The following is a 15,541-nucleotide window of genomic DNA, read 5'->3' on the forward strand; positions in this document are numbered from 1 at the left end:
TTCAACCGGCAAAAGGAACTGGGAGAGAGTCTTCAGAGGCAAAAAGACCCTCTTTCAGCCCAACGGCCTTGCAAGGCATATTCTATTTGGGGGGGCTAAAAACATTTGATCTCAGGCCCATGTCTAACAAGGCCTCACCTATGGTACCGACCCCACCTGGTGGGTAGATATAAGAGCGATTTCAAATCCTGCCCTCTGTCTCCTGAAAATCTTATTCCCAAACACATCATGTTTGGAGACTGATTTCACTACAGTGTCAACACACTTTCAAGGAATCACTTGCATGTCATAGGAGCTAGAAACTTGACTCCTTTTTTTTGAGATTCTTCAGACGCAAACAAAATCACAGCATATACACACAGCCCTGGTGATGACTGTTGCTCCCCAGCTAGTTTGACCTCTTTGTTTTTGGGAACACTTTGTCTCCGGTTTTTATTTCCCGATTCTTCAAAGGAGCCAAGGTTTCGGTTTTACGCCGCTAAGAAACGCAGAAAGCTTTTTAGAACGCCAGCTTGGCAAGCAGGCAATCGCTGGGCAAAACCCAGCAAAACAGTTCTCCCAAAGGCCAGAAGGTGGCGTGCTGCTCTCACGGAATGGAAGGTGGCACCCGCTCTTGGCTGACACTCTGTGCCGACTATATAGTTAGCCGTATACTATATACCTGACCAGAAAGGAGTGGAGGAATTCTGAGAAGTGAAGTTGTGGCCCTGAGGACTGAGAAAAGAAAAATTGTAGGAAGCGGAGGCAGCTGCAAGAAAGGTCAGAGAGAGAGAGAGAGAAAAACAAAGCAAAAAAGGAAAGGAGAGGGAAAAAAATAGAATTAAAAAAGGGGAAATTTGCAGAGGGGAAAAAAAAATCAACAATGCAGCAATTTAAAAAAATTAAACAGTGTAGCTTAAGCTATAAGAACACCAGGATTGCTGTGAACCAAAATCCACTGAGTCCTATACTTCTGGCTTCTGATGGTGTCTAGCCAGGCTCCCCTGCTAAAATGACAGGCAGGGAACGGAGGTGATGGGCTCCCGTTAGTCTCCAGCCTACGAATTCTGAATAACGGGGGTTTTGTTCAGCCACCATGACCCACAGCCACGACGGACCCCAGAAATGCTCTAATTCCCACTCCAGTTGACCCCCAGAGAACATCACCATATCTAGCAACGGGCAAATTAGCATTGCGTGTAGGGGGCCCACAGAGGACCTGTTCCAGGACCCCACCCCAAAAAATACCAAATTCTACAGGTAATTAAATCCATAGGAGGGCCTCCTGGATGCAACCAGAAGCATCTGTAGATACTGAAATCTATGCACAGATACTGAATTTATAGGCAGATTTATCTGCGGATAAATACTGAAATCCGTGGCTGCTCACATCACCCCTGTTCATTCTTGGTGGATGTGAACTCTTCCAGTTTATTATTATTTTAAAGAATATTTATATACCGCTTTTTAAGAAAAAAAAAAATGCAAGCTCTGTGCATGGGATGTGCAGTTAGAAGACCAGGCAGGGTGGTGTCGACCAGGCAGGGTGGCGTCGACTCCTAACAGTGCAAGATGGAGCACCTAGGAGGGGGAACACTTGCGGTGGGGTGGGCCTGAGGCATGCATGGGACTTGCCTTTGGATGTGCAAACAGAGATAAGGGGAAAGTGGGCAAAACGCTGAATCCTGAATACATCAATGCTGAACCATAAAACTGATCCAGGAGAAAAAAAAAAAAACCTGCACCTTCCACTGAGCACTCATTACCTGGTGATCGCGTTAAGGTTCTGGAGGTGGAACGTTCCCGAGACTTGTACGGATACTTCAGGGTGGTGTCCAACTGCTTGAAGCTCTCCTTCAGCGAATGGGTTTGATAATACTCAACTAGTTCCTATAAGGAGACAGGACCTAACCGGTAAATCTCTGGGCAGGGGACCGGGGCGGACAATCCGAAAGCAGCAAAACCAACATCCAACCAGTGGCGTCACTGGGGTTTACATCATCCAGTGTGAGAGCTCAATGTGTCATTCCCAGGATGGACCACCTCCCAGACCAGACCAGAAAGAATCAAGCACAACATCATACGCACAGCCTAAATGCAGTGGCGTCACGAGAATTGGTGTAGCCCCTGTTAAATTCAGTTGTTTTAATATACAGCAGTCCAGGTCACCCCACAAATCAGCAACAAAAACACAGTGGCCAACTTGATGACACTCACACAACAGAGTATGAGTATTTGCTCTGGGACATGGAAACGAGAGCTACCCACAGCTGATTGGTTCCCTGCTCTGTCGTAACAACATTTCCTTGGAACCATCAGTCTCATTGGACAGTTTTGAGTTAAGAAAATCCACCTTTTGTCACATAAGGCAGTTGTGCATTTTTTCCTGGTTAATTGATCATAACTTTTGATAGAATAGAGATATTTCAACACCTTTTGTTTCATTGCATTCCACATTAAATTACCCATCAAAGGATATATACCATGATGGTATTTGTAAACACCACGATTTTCACAACCTTGGCCAGTAGTGGTGTCACCTTCCCTGAGGGTGTCAGCCAGTTCAGTCCACACACCCCTAGTGACGCTGCTGATTCCAAGGGTGCTCGATTTGCTACTTGGGGGGGAAAAAAAAACCCACATACCAACAGACTTTCAAATTTTTTGGCTTCCGTGATGTGGATCCAGCTGTCCTTTTCAACCACCTTAATGTGCTTCACTTCGTCGTTGAACCTGGACAGAAATCGGAGAAGGGGCAGCTTCAGGAAGACTTACGGAGACAAGAGAGAGTCCAGGATTCCTGCCGTGGACACTTTTCCCTGGTGAAAAAGGCACACTGCCCACCACCCTCCCCTGAAACGGGGACAAATAAAAGTCACCGAAATCTAAAACTATTGACAAAAGTGGGCTGGGCTAAAATTGGGGCAGGGCGACAATCTCCCCTCCTGCAGCTTGAAGCCCGTGAGATCTAATAAACTGCTACTCATTTGTGCACTGAGGACATGCCCAGAGGGAACCTGTTTTTGGTTCTACACTGCCGCTGTTGGGCACAGCCAAGTGTTGCAGGGCTTCCCCTGTTCAACGTAAGTGCATCTCCGCCTTGACCCCAACCAAGACCACTTCCTGCGGCACGCGGCTCACTTGATGCTGATGGCAAAGCGCTCGGCCTCTGCTGGCCTCTCCCGGATCAGGTAAGTCCCGCTGACGTGCAGCTTCAGGAGGTTGTCCGTCTGCTGCCTCTCCATGTTGCCTGCAAACCTACGGGAAACCTGATGCGTCAGGGGGCTGCCGCTACTCCCACAGCCCAATCTGAAGCACGCCTACTCTGAAGTGGGCTTCGCTGGGACTCCCTCCCAGCAGGGGTGTAACTAGGGTGGAGCCTGAGGGGCACCTGCCTCAGGTGCTACGCTAATGAGGGGTGCGTGACTGCCCCTCAGGTTGCACCTTTGTTTGGGAGGAGGTGCTGAAGGCTTCACCCCCCCTGTTCCTTCTCCTTCAAAGGGTCGCCTCCATAGAAGAAGGAATGGGGAGGGGGATGAAGCCACAGCAGCCCCCTTCTCCGGGGAGAACCCGGAAATGACATCACGATGTCACATGATGTTGTGACATCACTGCCCTGGGTGCTGGAGGAGTGTGTTAGGCTTCCCAGCTCCGAAAAGCCTTGCCGGCAGCGAAACGTCACAGATATTTATAGCTCTGTAGTGCTATTTGGGTTGGGCAGGCCGGCCATATATTACTCAGTAGCAGGCGCTGTGACAAGTTGAGCAAATTAAAAGAGCAAACTCCGCCTGACTTTTATGTCCCCCGGCAAAGCGTGCCTGTTTGCGCGGAACCACTCACCACGGGTAAGCAGAGTAGTCGATCTCTCGCGATGGAGGGCGGCTGTTGGGAGGCTGCAGAGGACAGAACGGAGAGCGTTAACCGCAATCCAGGCAGACTAATTAGGAGATAGATCATCCCTGATGGGCTTCCCTCGCCGAGAGTGGCTTTTTTTTCTAATAGACTAAGTGCTTTATGAATTATTTGCTACACAGAGAGCAGGGACAGGAGAAGAGAAACATATTCCTCAACACACACATGCACACAACTTGGGGGAAAGAAGAGTGTCTATCAGGGTGAAATGCTTACTCATTACACTGGGTCTGTCGTTCCCTTCCTTACCAGCAGATCCGGGGCCTTGTGCAATGTTCCCTGGCCCTCTGAAAAGCCTTCTGAGGCCTCCAGAGGATACCAGGGGAAAGGTCCTGGTACAGACCACACTGTAGATGTACCCATTAGTTAGTAAACTAGATCTCCCTGGGCCGACCCTGAATCCCACCCCTTGCCTTGATGTCTTGGGTCACTCACCCTGGCTTCCACCGGACAGGGTTTTACCGATGAGCTTGGGAAATAGCCTGATTTCTTCGTCAATATTAGCCTCCCCTGGAAACGAAGGTAAGAAATGACTCAGGATAAGAGCATCTTCTGGAGGGAGGAAACTGCAACAGCTAAGCGAAGCTGCTCCAACCATGGAGCAGGTCGAGGGCCCCGATTCGGCCAGGATATGGAGAAGGGCACCTACCCTGTCATAGCAGGGGTATCTCATCACCGCCACACCCATCCTCTGTCTTCCAAGATGGCACCAAGATGAAGAAACAGGTGCTATCTTGGACATTTTTTCTCAGTGAGCAGGCAGTGAGGGTGGTCTATAGCAACTGGGGCAAGGGATCGTCACCTCTTTCATTGACCCTCCGTAGGCCAGCCCCTTGCCACAGCAGTCAGGCGTCCCTGGCGCACATGTGCCCCTTACTCACCTCCCACCACTGCGATTCCGGGTCCCCTCGGAGCAGCTCAATCACTTCTCCAGTCTGAAACGTTAACACGGGTTTCCCTGGAGGAGCTGGGTTGCCATGATAGTTCTGAACTGCCACCATTTTGGGACCTGGAATGGAGGAGGGAGATAGGACCTGCGTCACCTGTGCTCTGTCTCCGACAACAGGAACAAAATATTCTCAAGCGCCAAGATACAAGTGAGCCGGCTTCCACTTCCTAAGGGCATTGACTGCTCCCCCAATATCACTCCTGGGGAGGGGCATGATGTCCAACATCACGAACCCGGGCATCAGGTGCCCTAGTTATGCCACCTAGATATTACTTTGGGGTTCCTTTCACAGCAAACTTAGCCAAAACAAATCCTCTTCGTCACTTACAGTTGCTGACTCCCTGGGCCGAGCGCTTTCTTGCAGAGCTCCATTAACCCTAATGCACTTGGCCAGGAACCACAGAAACTGCTGACGGATGAATTACTGGCTGCAGAGACCTGGTGGGGCTTCACAAGCTCCCTCTCAAAGCAAGCGGGATGTGACGGTTCAAATAAACTCATTTTTCAAGCTGATGGCATTTTTGAGCGCACCAAAAGTTTGCGGCCCATCTAGTCCCACTTTGTGCTGTCGCTTTATTTCTTTGCAGACCATCTATTGATCACAGAGAAGAACGCAGCAATGTCCCTAAGGGGGGGGGCACGCCTTGCAACACCGGAGGCAGTGCATCAAAAGTCCCCTGCTGATACTTGCTAGGGTACCAGCTACTCCATCCCCCACGGAGGCTGAAGAGGAAGCATGACTAGGCTGACACTCTAGCCCCCCACTCTCCTCTCCTCCAGACTTCGTCTTCTGCTCTGTTCCCCCCCCCCTTTTTTATGAGGAGCAGCAAAGGAAATGGATGGGAGGAGGAGGAGACGGCAACCTTACCTACGTTCAGTGCATCCTGTTGAGAGACAAAGAGAAAAAAATGGTTTTAAATTCATAGGAACCTTTTTCTGCCACATAGTCTTGTTCCTGACATGGCAGCTCAACTCTCCCCCCCCCCCCAACTAGCTGAAACCACTAATAGTCACTGCCAGTCACTTATCAACATTCTTTCCTGACAGGAAGTGATTAAAAAATTAAGCCACTCACCTGGTCAGCAGGAGAACCTAAAAATCAAACAAATAAATACATGTTTAAAAGTGAAATCAGCTAAAGGTAAACTATCTCACTCTTCTTTTTATCCTGTATGCCAAAAGAGTTCCAGGAACTTTTAGAGCTCAGAATCTTGGGAGGAAAAGCACAGATTGCATGGGCCAAAACTACAGGGAAGAAGGCGAGATGAGAGGAGGAATGTCATCACACTTAAGAGCTGCCTTTTGCTGGAACAGCTCGCTGCGTGCAGTTATGGGTTCTCCCTTTTGGGGGGATGTTCAAGCAGAGGCCGGGCGGCCACCTATCAGGGATGCAGTAGCATTTGCCTGCACTGAGCAAAGGGTAGGACTAGATGACCTCTAAGGTCCCGTCCAACTTAACCATTCTAGGATTCCATAAGCAAGGATTGTGCATGAATGTAATGTGGAAGACACCGGTGCCATCTGACACAGGCCCTTGGCAGGGGAAGTATCACTAGGGCTTGTGCCACCCGGCCCTAGAGCTCATTGCGCCACCGCCCCATGATGGGCCTCCTTCTGTATCAGACCATACAGAATAAATTATAACAGATATTTGAACGTGGTTTGCTTCAATGCATTTTGCATGAAATTCTGTATCACTTGATATATAACGTGATGGTATTATTCAAAATTACCAAGATTTAACCATTTTGGTCATTAGTGGTGTCACACACACACACACACACACACACACACACACAAAAGTGCATCACCCAGTGCAGCCTAGTGACACCACTGCTGGGCGGTTTCTGACAATCTGGGCCCACTTACTGATTTTGCAGGGTGGGATGACCTCCAGGCATTCCTTGTGAGCGCCAACTTTACACTTCAGGCACTGGTAGCCCTGGTAGAAAGTCCCCCTGGGGGAGAAAGAGAAGTCGGAGGGGTTACTTCTCCAGGCTCGACTAAAAACACTGGACTCTACCCCTTGCTAGTCTTTAAGTTTGACATGCCTTACGGCACTGATCTCACTACGCTCAAGTTCTCCGCACTGAGTCAAAACCACAGATCCCGATTCCGCAGATAAGCAGGGCCCAATGGCTTCTATCAGTGGGACACGGGAGGCCTGGACAGGTAAAATAGGATATTGTCTGTCATGTCCACTTCGAATGCCAAAGGAAAAGCATCATAACGGGATAGAGCACTGAAAGAGAAAGAAGCTCCCTGCCCTGAGAGGCTCACAATCGGAGGATAAACGCAAGGGAGACAATATAGAGGAAGAGAGGAGAGGAGAGCAGTCAGTCACAGGGGTAGGAAAATGCTGTTTCTGCTCTTCAGACGTTTCGTTTCAGATTTTATATTTGCCTTGTTTTTATGGAGCACCCTGAGAATACTGCACCGAAGGGGCACAAGAACCGTTCCCGAAAATAAATAAATGTGTTTATGAGATGGTTACAGCTCCGGCTGCTGCTTTTAAGTTCCTGTTGTCACCCATCAACTCGTGCAATTTGGAGACATCTCTCCCTTGAGACGTGTGCTCAGGAGCGGCAAACCAGCGCTGTTTTGTGTGTGTGCAAGAAACAGTTCAGTGCTGCACACGACAGCCTCACAGTCATGTTCCTGGCTATTTTTCAACCGTGCACAGAGCACATGACAGCATCAACAAACATTCCAGCAGGAAGAGGGCCTTGCAGAAGCACCACTGAAATGAACGAGAGACGGGCAGGGCAAATCGCCGTCTCTGTTCCATGGGGAGGAGGAAGACTACATTTATCTCCCCTCCGTAGGCGGGTGGATGCAGCGTATGTGCCCAGGGTCTGCCCAAGGCACAATACAGCAGGCCCTCAGTATCCCCAGCCCCCAAAGTAACCCTTCACCTTAGAAACATCTTGCAGGCTTTGCAGTTGGTCGTCTTTTCGAATGTGTACATCTGGAAGTTGTGGTTGTTGGCAGTGGCTTTCTCCGGCTTAATGTTGGACCTGGTCAACAGAGGAAAGAAGACCACAAAGAGCTCACTATGAATAACTGCCATCTGTTCTCATGACTGCGTTCAACAGCCCAGCGAGGGCTCTGTGTGCTTACTCCTAGAAAGCTTCTGGGGGCACCCAGAGGGATCAGGCAACTGGGGCCAGCCCATCCATGAGACTGACTGAGGTGGTAAGGGGGGCCCTGTTTCAGACCTCCATTGCCCCTCCTCTTGTGCTCTCTGGATTTGAAAAGTGAGGGGGGTTTGAGAAGAAGAGAAGGTGGCAAGGAGAAGAAAGCAGTGCGCTACAGCCTCAGAAACTGCTCCACACTCCCTCTTCTCCTTTGCCCCACTGTAATCCCACAAATCTGGAACAAGCGACAATTTCCTTTGGAAGGAAGGAAGGAAGTTTGGGCCCTTGAAAGGCCCCAAGTCCCCAAATGCTCACATGGCCATCTCAAACTGCTCCATCCATTTCCGCTTCATGTCCTCCGTCTTGCAGAAGAACTGGAAGCCCTGCTTGCCTTGAAGGTGAGTCAGGTAGAACCCGTACGACCACTGCGGGGAGAAGCAAAAGAAAGTGGCCCGGGTTGGAGCTTTAGGAGCTCTTGATTCCAGTCCGATATTCTACATCAAAAACTCTTGGCTGATCAAACAGGAAAGTTTGGCATTACTTAGACCCTTCTCCACCCTGTTACACCCCCTCTCTGCCTCCATTCTGCCCTTCCACTGCCCTCCATCTGCATTGTGCAAAATCCTGCTGACCTACCCTACAAGGCTGTTGCCCAGAACGCATGCAAAGTGCTTGGAACACAGCCCTCCACAGGACCACTATTGAACACGTGAATGTGGCTTACCATTTTTCCGTGCAACTGGGAAGCATGAAGAGTAAAGTGGAGACGCAGTTTGTTAAAAAAAAAGAGGTTAGGGAGTCTGCTATGTCTGTGGGAAGTTGGCAGGCAGGTGGGGGGGGGGGAACAGTGGACAGCCAGAATGGTGTAGTGGTTTGGGAGTTGGACTTAGACCTGAAAGGTCCAAGTTTGAATTCCTGCTCAGCCACAAAGTGTCCTGGGTGAACTCTGGGCCAGTCATTCTCTCTCGGCCTCGTCTATCTCACCAGCTTGTTGTGAAGGAACTATGTGAAAGGCTACCTGAAGTCAGGGAAGTGACCCAGAAGTAAACAGGAAGTCGCTTGCATGGATCAGAGGTCACTTGCAGGGGCTCCAAGAAAGGTTTTGTGGTGGAGCACTGAGCGTGGGACATGACCCACCACAAAGTGGGACGTGGCAAGCAAAAGTTTGGGAACCATTGTGTCGTGCAGTTGTTGACCTCCATATCCATCCCTAACCCACACCCCTGTCTATAAGTGTGTTTGTTCTGGAGAGACCACTGCTCTGTCTTCCGGGCCCTCAACAGCTACAAAGTGCTGCTCTGCCGCCTACCTTCTTGATGTCCTTGTTATTTGTGGGGTCGTCTGTCATCTTATAGCAGAGCAGCTCGATGATGTCCTTCTGCTCGTAGTTGTATCCTTTCCGCTTGCAGACAATCACCACTTTGTCAAACAGAAATAAATACCTGCCGAGGAATAGCCAAAACCCAATTTCAAAAAGCTGAAGGGGCTTTAAGGGTATATTCTCTCTGAAGTAAATTGGGTGGGTATCAATTCAAAGGTCAAGCAAACAAGCAAATTAAATGTTATGGAGAACACCAGCAATATCAGTTCCTTGATAAGCTCACAAAACAGGCACATTGGGTTCTCCTTAACCACAGCTTGGCATCTGTGGATGCAAAGTTCAGTAGGCCTCCTGGATGCAACCGGAGGACACTTCTTGTTCACACCAGAGACTTCTGGTCACACCTTCTTGCACCTCAGAACACTTCCGGGTGTGACCAGAAGTCTCTAGTGTGAGCCATAAGTTCCTTCTAGTCACATGAGGTCCCGGCCACATGTGACCTCCAGAGGGCTGGTGTACCCCACCAGCCTCCTGTTGTGACGCACAGGGTCTGCCCCCATGATCTGTGGAATTCGGTATCCGCTGTGGGGGAAGGGGTCCTGGAACAGATCCCCCACTGATACCAAGGATGCACTTTAGGGGTTTTAAAAACTGGGTTATGTTCACCCCCAAACCTTGACGAATTAGGGACTAGTTAAGAAGCATAAGGATCAATAAGGGTCCTTGCCCCAAGCCCACTGCTGAAATGAACCCCCCCCCAACTTTGCTGCCTTCAAACACAGATAGAGAAAGGGGTGCATTTTCAACCAAAATGTTTTCAGGCCCGATGATTTTAAACAATGATGAGGAAGGAAGGAGGGTTCTTGGGAGAGAGGTGCTTAGCCTCAGTTAATGGTGCAGACGCCAACACTGATTTGAAAAAAAGAACACCCCCCCCCCAAAAAAAAGGAACATCCCCTTCGGATTTTGCTTACCTATCTTGCTTTGTGTGGTTTACTATAGACCGGACCTTCAATTCCCCATCAATCTTTGGCCTCCCGTATTCTTCAAGTTTCACGGGCTGTGGAAGAAGGCAGGAAAGAATAAACATGGCTCTGCCCCCTTCTCCCCCTCCCCGTCCATATGTCTGTACTTTCCAGTTGGCCTCTGGAGCTAGAGAGCAAGTGGGACAGGTAGGGGCATTTTAGCTGGAGGCCAGGTGAGCAGCCAGGTGGGAGGGAGTGGGCAATCCACCTGTCCACCAGTCCAACTCCTGGAGTGGCTGTTTCACCCTGCCTTATGCAAGGGCCAGCCTGCCCCTAAGTGTCACTCTTTTGCACCTAAAAACTCTTGCCAGGAGACAGGAGGTGATGCCAAGGCATTTTCCAGCTTACCAAATTTTCTATAGAGCTCTGAAATTCGCTGATTTTCTTCAGTGTCTCTTTGTCCCGCTTGACTTCGTTTATATACATGGCCAAGTCCTGGGGAAGGAGCACAAACGAGAAGCAGCAAAGGAATTAAAATGTTGCAATTTGATTGGAGCTGATGAGAGTAACTGTTGCAATCACAGAAGGGCCCGGGCGGAGGCAGCCCTGCTGTGTCCTTGGCTGCTTCTAATACCGGCTGGGGGAGAGAGATTTCAGCTCTGATAATGTGGGGCCCGGAAGGCTTGCTAAATGTTCGCCTGGAGGGGCGTTTTTCCAAGACTGGCTGTACTGGGGTTTCCCTCCTTACGAAGAAATTCATATTAGGAGATTGGCTACTTGGGATCCACAAATGTGTCTGAAAGCCCGTGGGGGGCAATGTGAGTGGCAAAGGAAAGCCTCAAACTGCCCCCCATGGCTTTCCCCCCACTTTTCTTCCTTGACAAGGACTCAAAGAGGGGGCAGCGAGAGGACCCCCAGGCTTCCCATTCCCGAACCTGCTTCGCTCCAGCACGGTAGGCGTGTGCCCTTAGACCACGCCATGCGGGCAGTCAGAAGCCACTGTCGAGATTTCACAGCCTGTGTTTGCCGTTCACGCTTTGTGCGCGTGCTAGGCCAACGGGATCAGTGCGTGAAATTCCCCTGGGGAGCAGAAGGGGGCAGCGGAATATGTAAGAAAAAGGGAACAGACTGCAACAAGGGGGGTTTCCAGTCCTTGACTGGTGCGCTGCCTGAAATACATGCATTAAGTAAGGAAAAAGTGTTGAGAGCTCAAAACTCTCGGCTTGCTTCTCTGTACAGGGCTCACTGCACAGGCTGCAGAATCTACTGCTTCTTGGTGTAGAAGTTCAGGTTGAGAAAGGAAGGAATCTTGCCCTCTTACTTCAGATCAGGGCTATACAGGCTCCCTAGGCCTCCTGTAGTGGGGGCCTCTCTCTCTAGAGCCCCCAGGGTCCTGTGGGGGCTGGCACCACTCCCAAATCCAAGACAAAGTCCATCCTTGCTCATGCCAAAACATCAAAGCAACCCTAGTTTGGAAGCCTGTTACCACCATGGCAGCCAGCCAGCCAGCCCCAAACGTCTTAATTCTGACGGGTGAGAAGGCAGAGCGGATGCGTGAGAGAGGCTCTCCTCCTCCACCAATAAACCTTTGACCCCACGTCTTAAGCGAGCATCTAGGCAAGTACCGCCTGAGCCTCTCCATCTCTTCCTTCCCTCAACTCTCCCTCCTGTCAACTTGGGTCACAGGGTTTGCAGAGATGAGCCCCTCGAGGTAAGGCCCTTCTCCAGCTTTTGCTTGCAAGACGGACTCAGCGCAGATTATCGTTGCGACCCCAAGTGACAATACCCATCGCATCGGACGCGATATCCTGGTTCTGAAGACTCCCTGGCAGGAATACTTAGCAAGACAAACAGAACAGGGAGCCTAATTGGGTGAGCCCAGGGCTGCCCTCCGCTGCCACTGCCCCCACGATGCTGTCTTCTAAAATTCATCCTCCAGAGTGATCAGAGGAAAGCAGGCACTCCTCAGTAGCGCCACATCAGCAGTTTGCAATTTGCCCAGGGAAACCCTTGCGTTCCACAGGAGCTGATTCCCTTCTGGAAGCCAAGGGACGGGCAAACGGACAAGGTGATGGAATAAAAGGAGAAATCCGCCAAGACCCCTTTCGCTGTTCCCTCTCAGGGGGGAGGGGGAACCAGGTCAAAAGGAACCCTTTGTAGAGTTTTGGCTCCCATGGGCATAAATCAGTGGGCGGTGGCACTGCTGACAGCCTTTGCTGGATTCAAAACAACAGTGGGCCCTGACGATCCGTGAATCTGAATATCAGTGGACACCCGAGCCCGCACTTGGAGGGCCTCCGAGGACCTCCCTGCACTTCCTGAATGCTTCTGGAAGGCATCTTCAGTTTGCCAGGGCTTCCCCTCCCCGTGGATTTCAGTACCTGTGGAATTTTGTATCCACGGGGGTCCTGGGACTGATCCCCCACTGTGCGGATATAGAGGGCCCAATGCATAGCCCCAGTTAAACCTTAAAGCTCTGGGGATGGAGTCCACCCTGGTTCCTCCTCGAGCAGCTTCCTACCTGCATGGCTTCCAAGGCCTCTTTGAGCTGCTGCTTTTCTGGCCGATCAGAGGAGTGGCTGAGCAGTTCCTGAAAGGGAACGGTGGAGCATTAGTGGCGGCCTCTGGCCCCAAGAGAAGCCGTACGGCAACAACTGTGCAACTGCTGCCAACCACTGAAAACCCCAATGTGATTGCGGTCATGTTCAGGAGGTGCTGGAGGCCCTATGGACGTGGGGTTGACACCCGTGTTGAGTCAGTGCTATGGGTGCCTAACCCACAGATAAGAAGGGCCAACTGCACCAGACGCCTTCACTGGACAAATTTGTGGGCGACAGGTCTACCACTGGCTACTCATCACGGTGAGCACGCACTCCCTCCAGGCTCTGTGGCAGTGCAAAGGCAGGAGAAAAGCAGCCTTCAAGCTCTCACTTGGCAACTGGAGGGCCGCTGTAGGCAACAGACTGCTGGACAACGTGGGCCTAATCCAGCAGGGCTCTTCAGGCGCTCTCCGACTCTAGGCTTCTCGGATTCTGCCTTCAGCCACGAGGATGGTCGGAGCCCCTTGTGTTGCTGGGAGACAGCTCCACACTCTCCGGGGAGTTATTGGTGCTCCAGTTAACGTCGGAGCCGCCCGACAGAAGGAATTTCACACATAATCAGATTATTTGCAAGCTTATTTCCTAGCCATTAATTGCCTCTTGTGGTGAACAATGTGGAATTAGCCAGGGTCACACGGCGCATTGAAAGGCCCTGTCACACCAAGGAGCTGCAGTAATTATGTCATTAATATTTTTTTAAGAGAAAATAAAAGCGGGGGGGGGGAGAGGAGGAGCAATAAATTCGGGACTCGGCAATCAGTGGGCTATATCGCCTGCTGGAAAAGGGAGAACTCAGAGAGAATCGCATAGGACCCAGAGCCGGCTTGGCAGGGGTTATCTCCAGCTAAGACGGCGCCATCTGCTAGAACCCAGAGACTGCAGCTCATCAGGAATGGAAATGAGAACCCATTCCGTCCAGGTGCATCCCCCTCTGACACTCAAATTTTTCCCCGCCATCCCCTCCAATTCCCCACCTACTCTGATCTCCCTGCTTCCTTCTGGTTACTCCAATCCCCACCATTCAATCCTGCCCTGTCACTCCAGTCTCCAAACCCACTTATTGTCTGACCTCTTCCAGCCGCCACCTGACTGTTTCTCCTGTTCTCTCAAAAGTCAGAGACTGGTTGGCAACCTTCAGTCTCCAAAGACTATGGCATAAGCCTACAGCACCCGGTATTCCCAGGCGGTCTCCCATCCAAGTACTAACCAGGCCTGACTCTGCTTAGCTTTCGAGATCAGCCATGTGCAGGGTAACAGTTGCTGTTGCCAAAAGTCAGAGAAAGGAGAGTGGAAGTGAGGCGAGAAGGCAAAGGCTGGGGTCCTACAGCAGCGCCTCCCCCCACTTCCTCCCTCTGCCCCTCTCCTGCCCTCTCTACCTTTTGCAACCACACAGGCAGAGAGCTGAAAGGAGGAGGGGAGGCATCTCTTCACACCTCCTCTGCCCCCAGATAACAAGGCAGGCAGGTGATGTGACCCCCCCCCCCCAGGTCTCTCTCTTTGGAGGGCCAATTCTGACCACCACCACCACACACCCCTAGTGGGCTGAAGAATCCCCAAGTGAGCACTACTCACTTTTAACAAGAGGTGATACTTCAGAACTCTCTGCATTGGCACCACCAACAGGTCCTGCAGCTTGAACTTCCCATCTTGAACTTTCAAGGTGCATTCCTGAAACAGAAAACAGAAAGAAGAGGATAAATATTTCCCTATAACCCAAGAGTTCCCAAAGTGCGAGTCATGATGCCTTAGGGCATCATGGCACACTCACAGGGGTGCCGCAGGATGTCCCCACTCTCCCCCCTCCTGCCTGTTCCCCCTGGGTGCTGCAATATTTGGGCACCACCATCTTGGACCTCGAGAGATTTGGCCGCCGCAATCTTGGATCTTGCGAGATTTTCTGAAACCCAAGATGGTAGTGCCTGACTAAGAAAGCTGCGAGGGATGTAGATGCAAGGGAGGGCACCAGGATGAGGTCTCTTGTTGTCTGGTATGCTCCCTGGGGCATTTGGTGGGCCGCTGTGAGATACAGGAAGCTGGACTAGATGGGCCTCTGGCCTGATCCAGTGGAGCTGTTCTTATGTTCTTAAACTACAATTCCCAGGAAGCCTTGCAGGTCTCTTGTTATCTGGTGTGCTCCCTGGGGCGTTTGGTGGGCCGCTGTGAGATACAGGAAGCTGGACTAGATGGGCCTATGGCCTGATCCAGTGGGGCTGTTCTTATGATGTCATGACCCAGGTAGGTTTGAGGGTCACTGCGTCTAATCATTTACACAAAATGTTCCCAAAATAAATCTACTCGCTCGATCTGGGAATGCAAGAAGAAGAGGTAGCAGGCAGTGAACTGCTTCACCATTCACAGCTGGCTGAAAGAGACACCCACCTCTCCCTTACAAAAAAACCCCTGCTCCCAGCACCCAATCACCTCGACTTTCTGCCGGACGTCCTCCCGGTTGGCCATGAGATGATTCAGGGTGGTCTGTGCAAATTCCATGCGGCTACAGTATTCGCCATATATCAACAGCCTGCAGAGAGGTGAAAAAGAGAAAGAATTAGCCCCACATTCACCAATCGTTTCAACCCCTTGCTATCCACAGTCCAGTGAGGCGGCAGGGAGGGGGGCGGAAACAGCGGCTTCTGACACACTCCCTCAGGTCCCAGGATACGCTTGCAATGTGGTCA

At 50.9% G+C, this 15,541-nt stretch overlaps 1 protein-coding gene across 2 annotated transcripts in view; it reads right to left on the reverse strand.

Annotated features, from left to right (window-relative positions):
* Positions 1-15,541, reverse strand: part of VAV2 (vav guanine nucleotide exchange factor 2) — a 126,689-nt gene that overhangs the window by 5,061 nt on the left and 106,087 nt on the right. Inside the window, exons 10-27 of one of the 2 annotated variants that reach the window (XM_066610596.1) lie at positions 15,285-15,384; positions 14,436-14,531; positions 12,785-12,853; positions 10,672-10,758; positions 10,273-10,358; positions 9,287-9,419; positions 8,293-8,402; positions 7,756-7,857; positions 6,710-6,798; positions 5,916-5,932; positions 5,709-5,724; positions 4,773-4,900; positions 4,327-4,401; positions 3,820-3,872; positions 3,121-3,237; positions 2,625-2,712; positions 1,746-1,869; positions 662-748 (exon numbers count right to left, since the gene is read on the reverse strand). In XM_066610596.1, coding sequence (XP_066466693.1) covers positions 662-748; positions 1,746-1,869; positions 2,625-2,712; positions 3,121-3,237; positions 3,820-3,872; positions 4,327-4,401; positions 4,773-4,900; positions 5,709-5,724; positions 5,916-5,932; positions 6,710-6,798; positions 7,756-7,857; positions 8,293-8,402; positions 9,287-9,419; positions 10,273-10,358; positions 10,672-10,758; positions 12,785-12,853; positions 14,436-14,531; positions 15,285-15,384 — 1,577 coding nt within the window. The remainder of the gene's footprint in view (positions 1-661; positions 749-1,745; positions 1,870-2,624; positions 2,713-3,120; positions 3,238-3,819; positions 3,873-4,326; positions 4,402-4,772; positions 4,901-5,708; positions 5,725-5,915; positions 5,933-6,709; positions 6,799-7,755; positions 7,858-8,292; positions 8,403-9,286; positions 9,420-10,272; positions 10,359-10,671; positions 10,759-12,784; positions 12,854-14,435; positions 14,532-15,284; positions 15,385-15,541) is intronic. The other variant, XM_066610597.1, reaches the window with a different exon arrangement.

This window comes from Tiliqua scincoides, chromosome 16 (genome assembly GCF_035046505.1).
Source record: "Tiliqua scincoides isolate rTilSci1 chromosome 16, rTilSci1.hap2, whole genome shotgun sequence".
NCBI lineage: Eukaryota > Metazoa > Chordata > Lepidosauria > Squamata > Scincidae > Tiliqua > Tiliqua scincoides.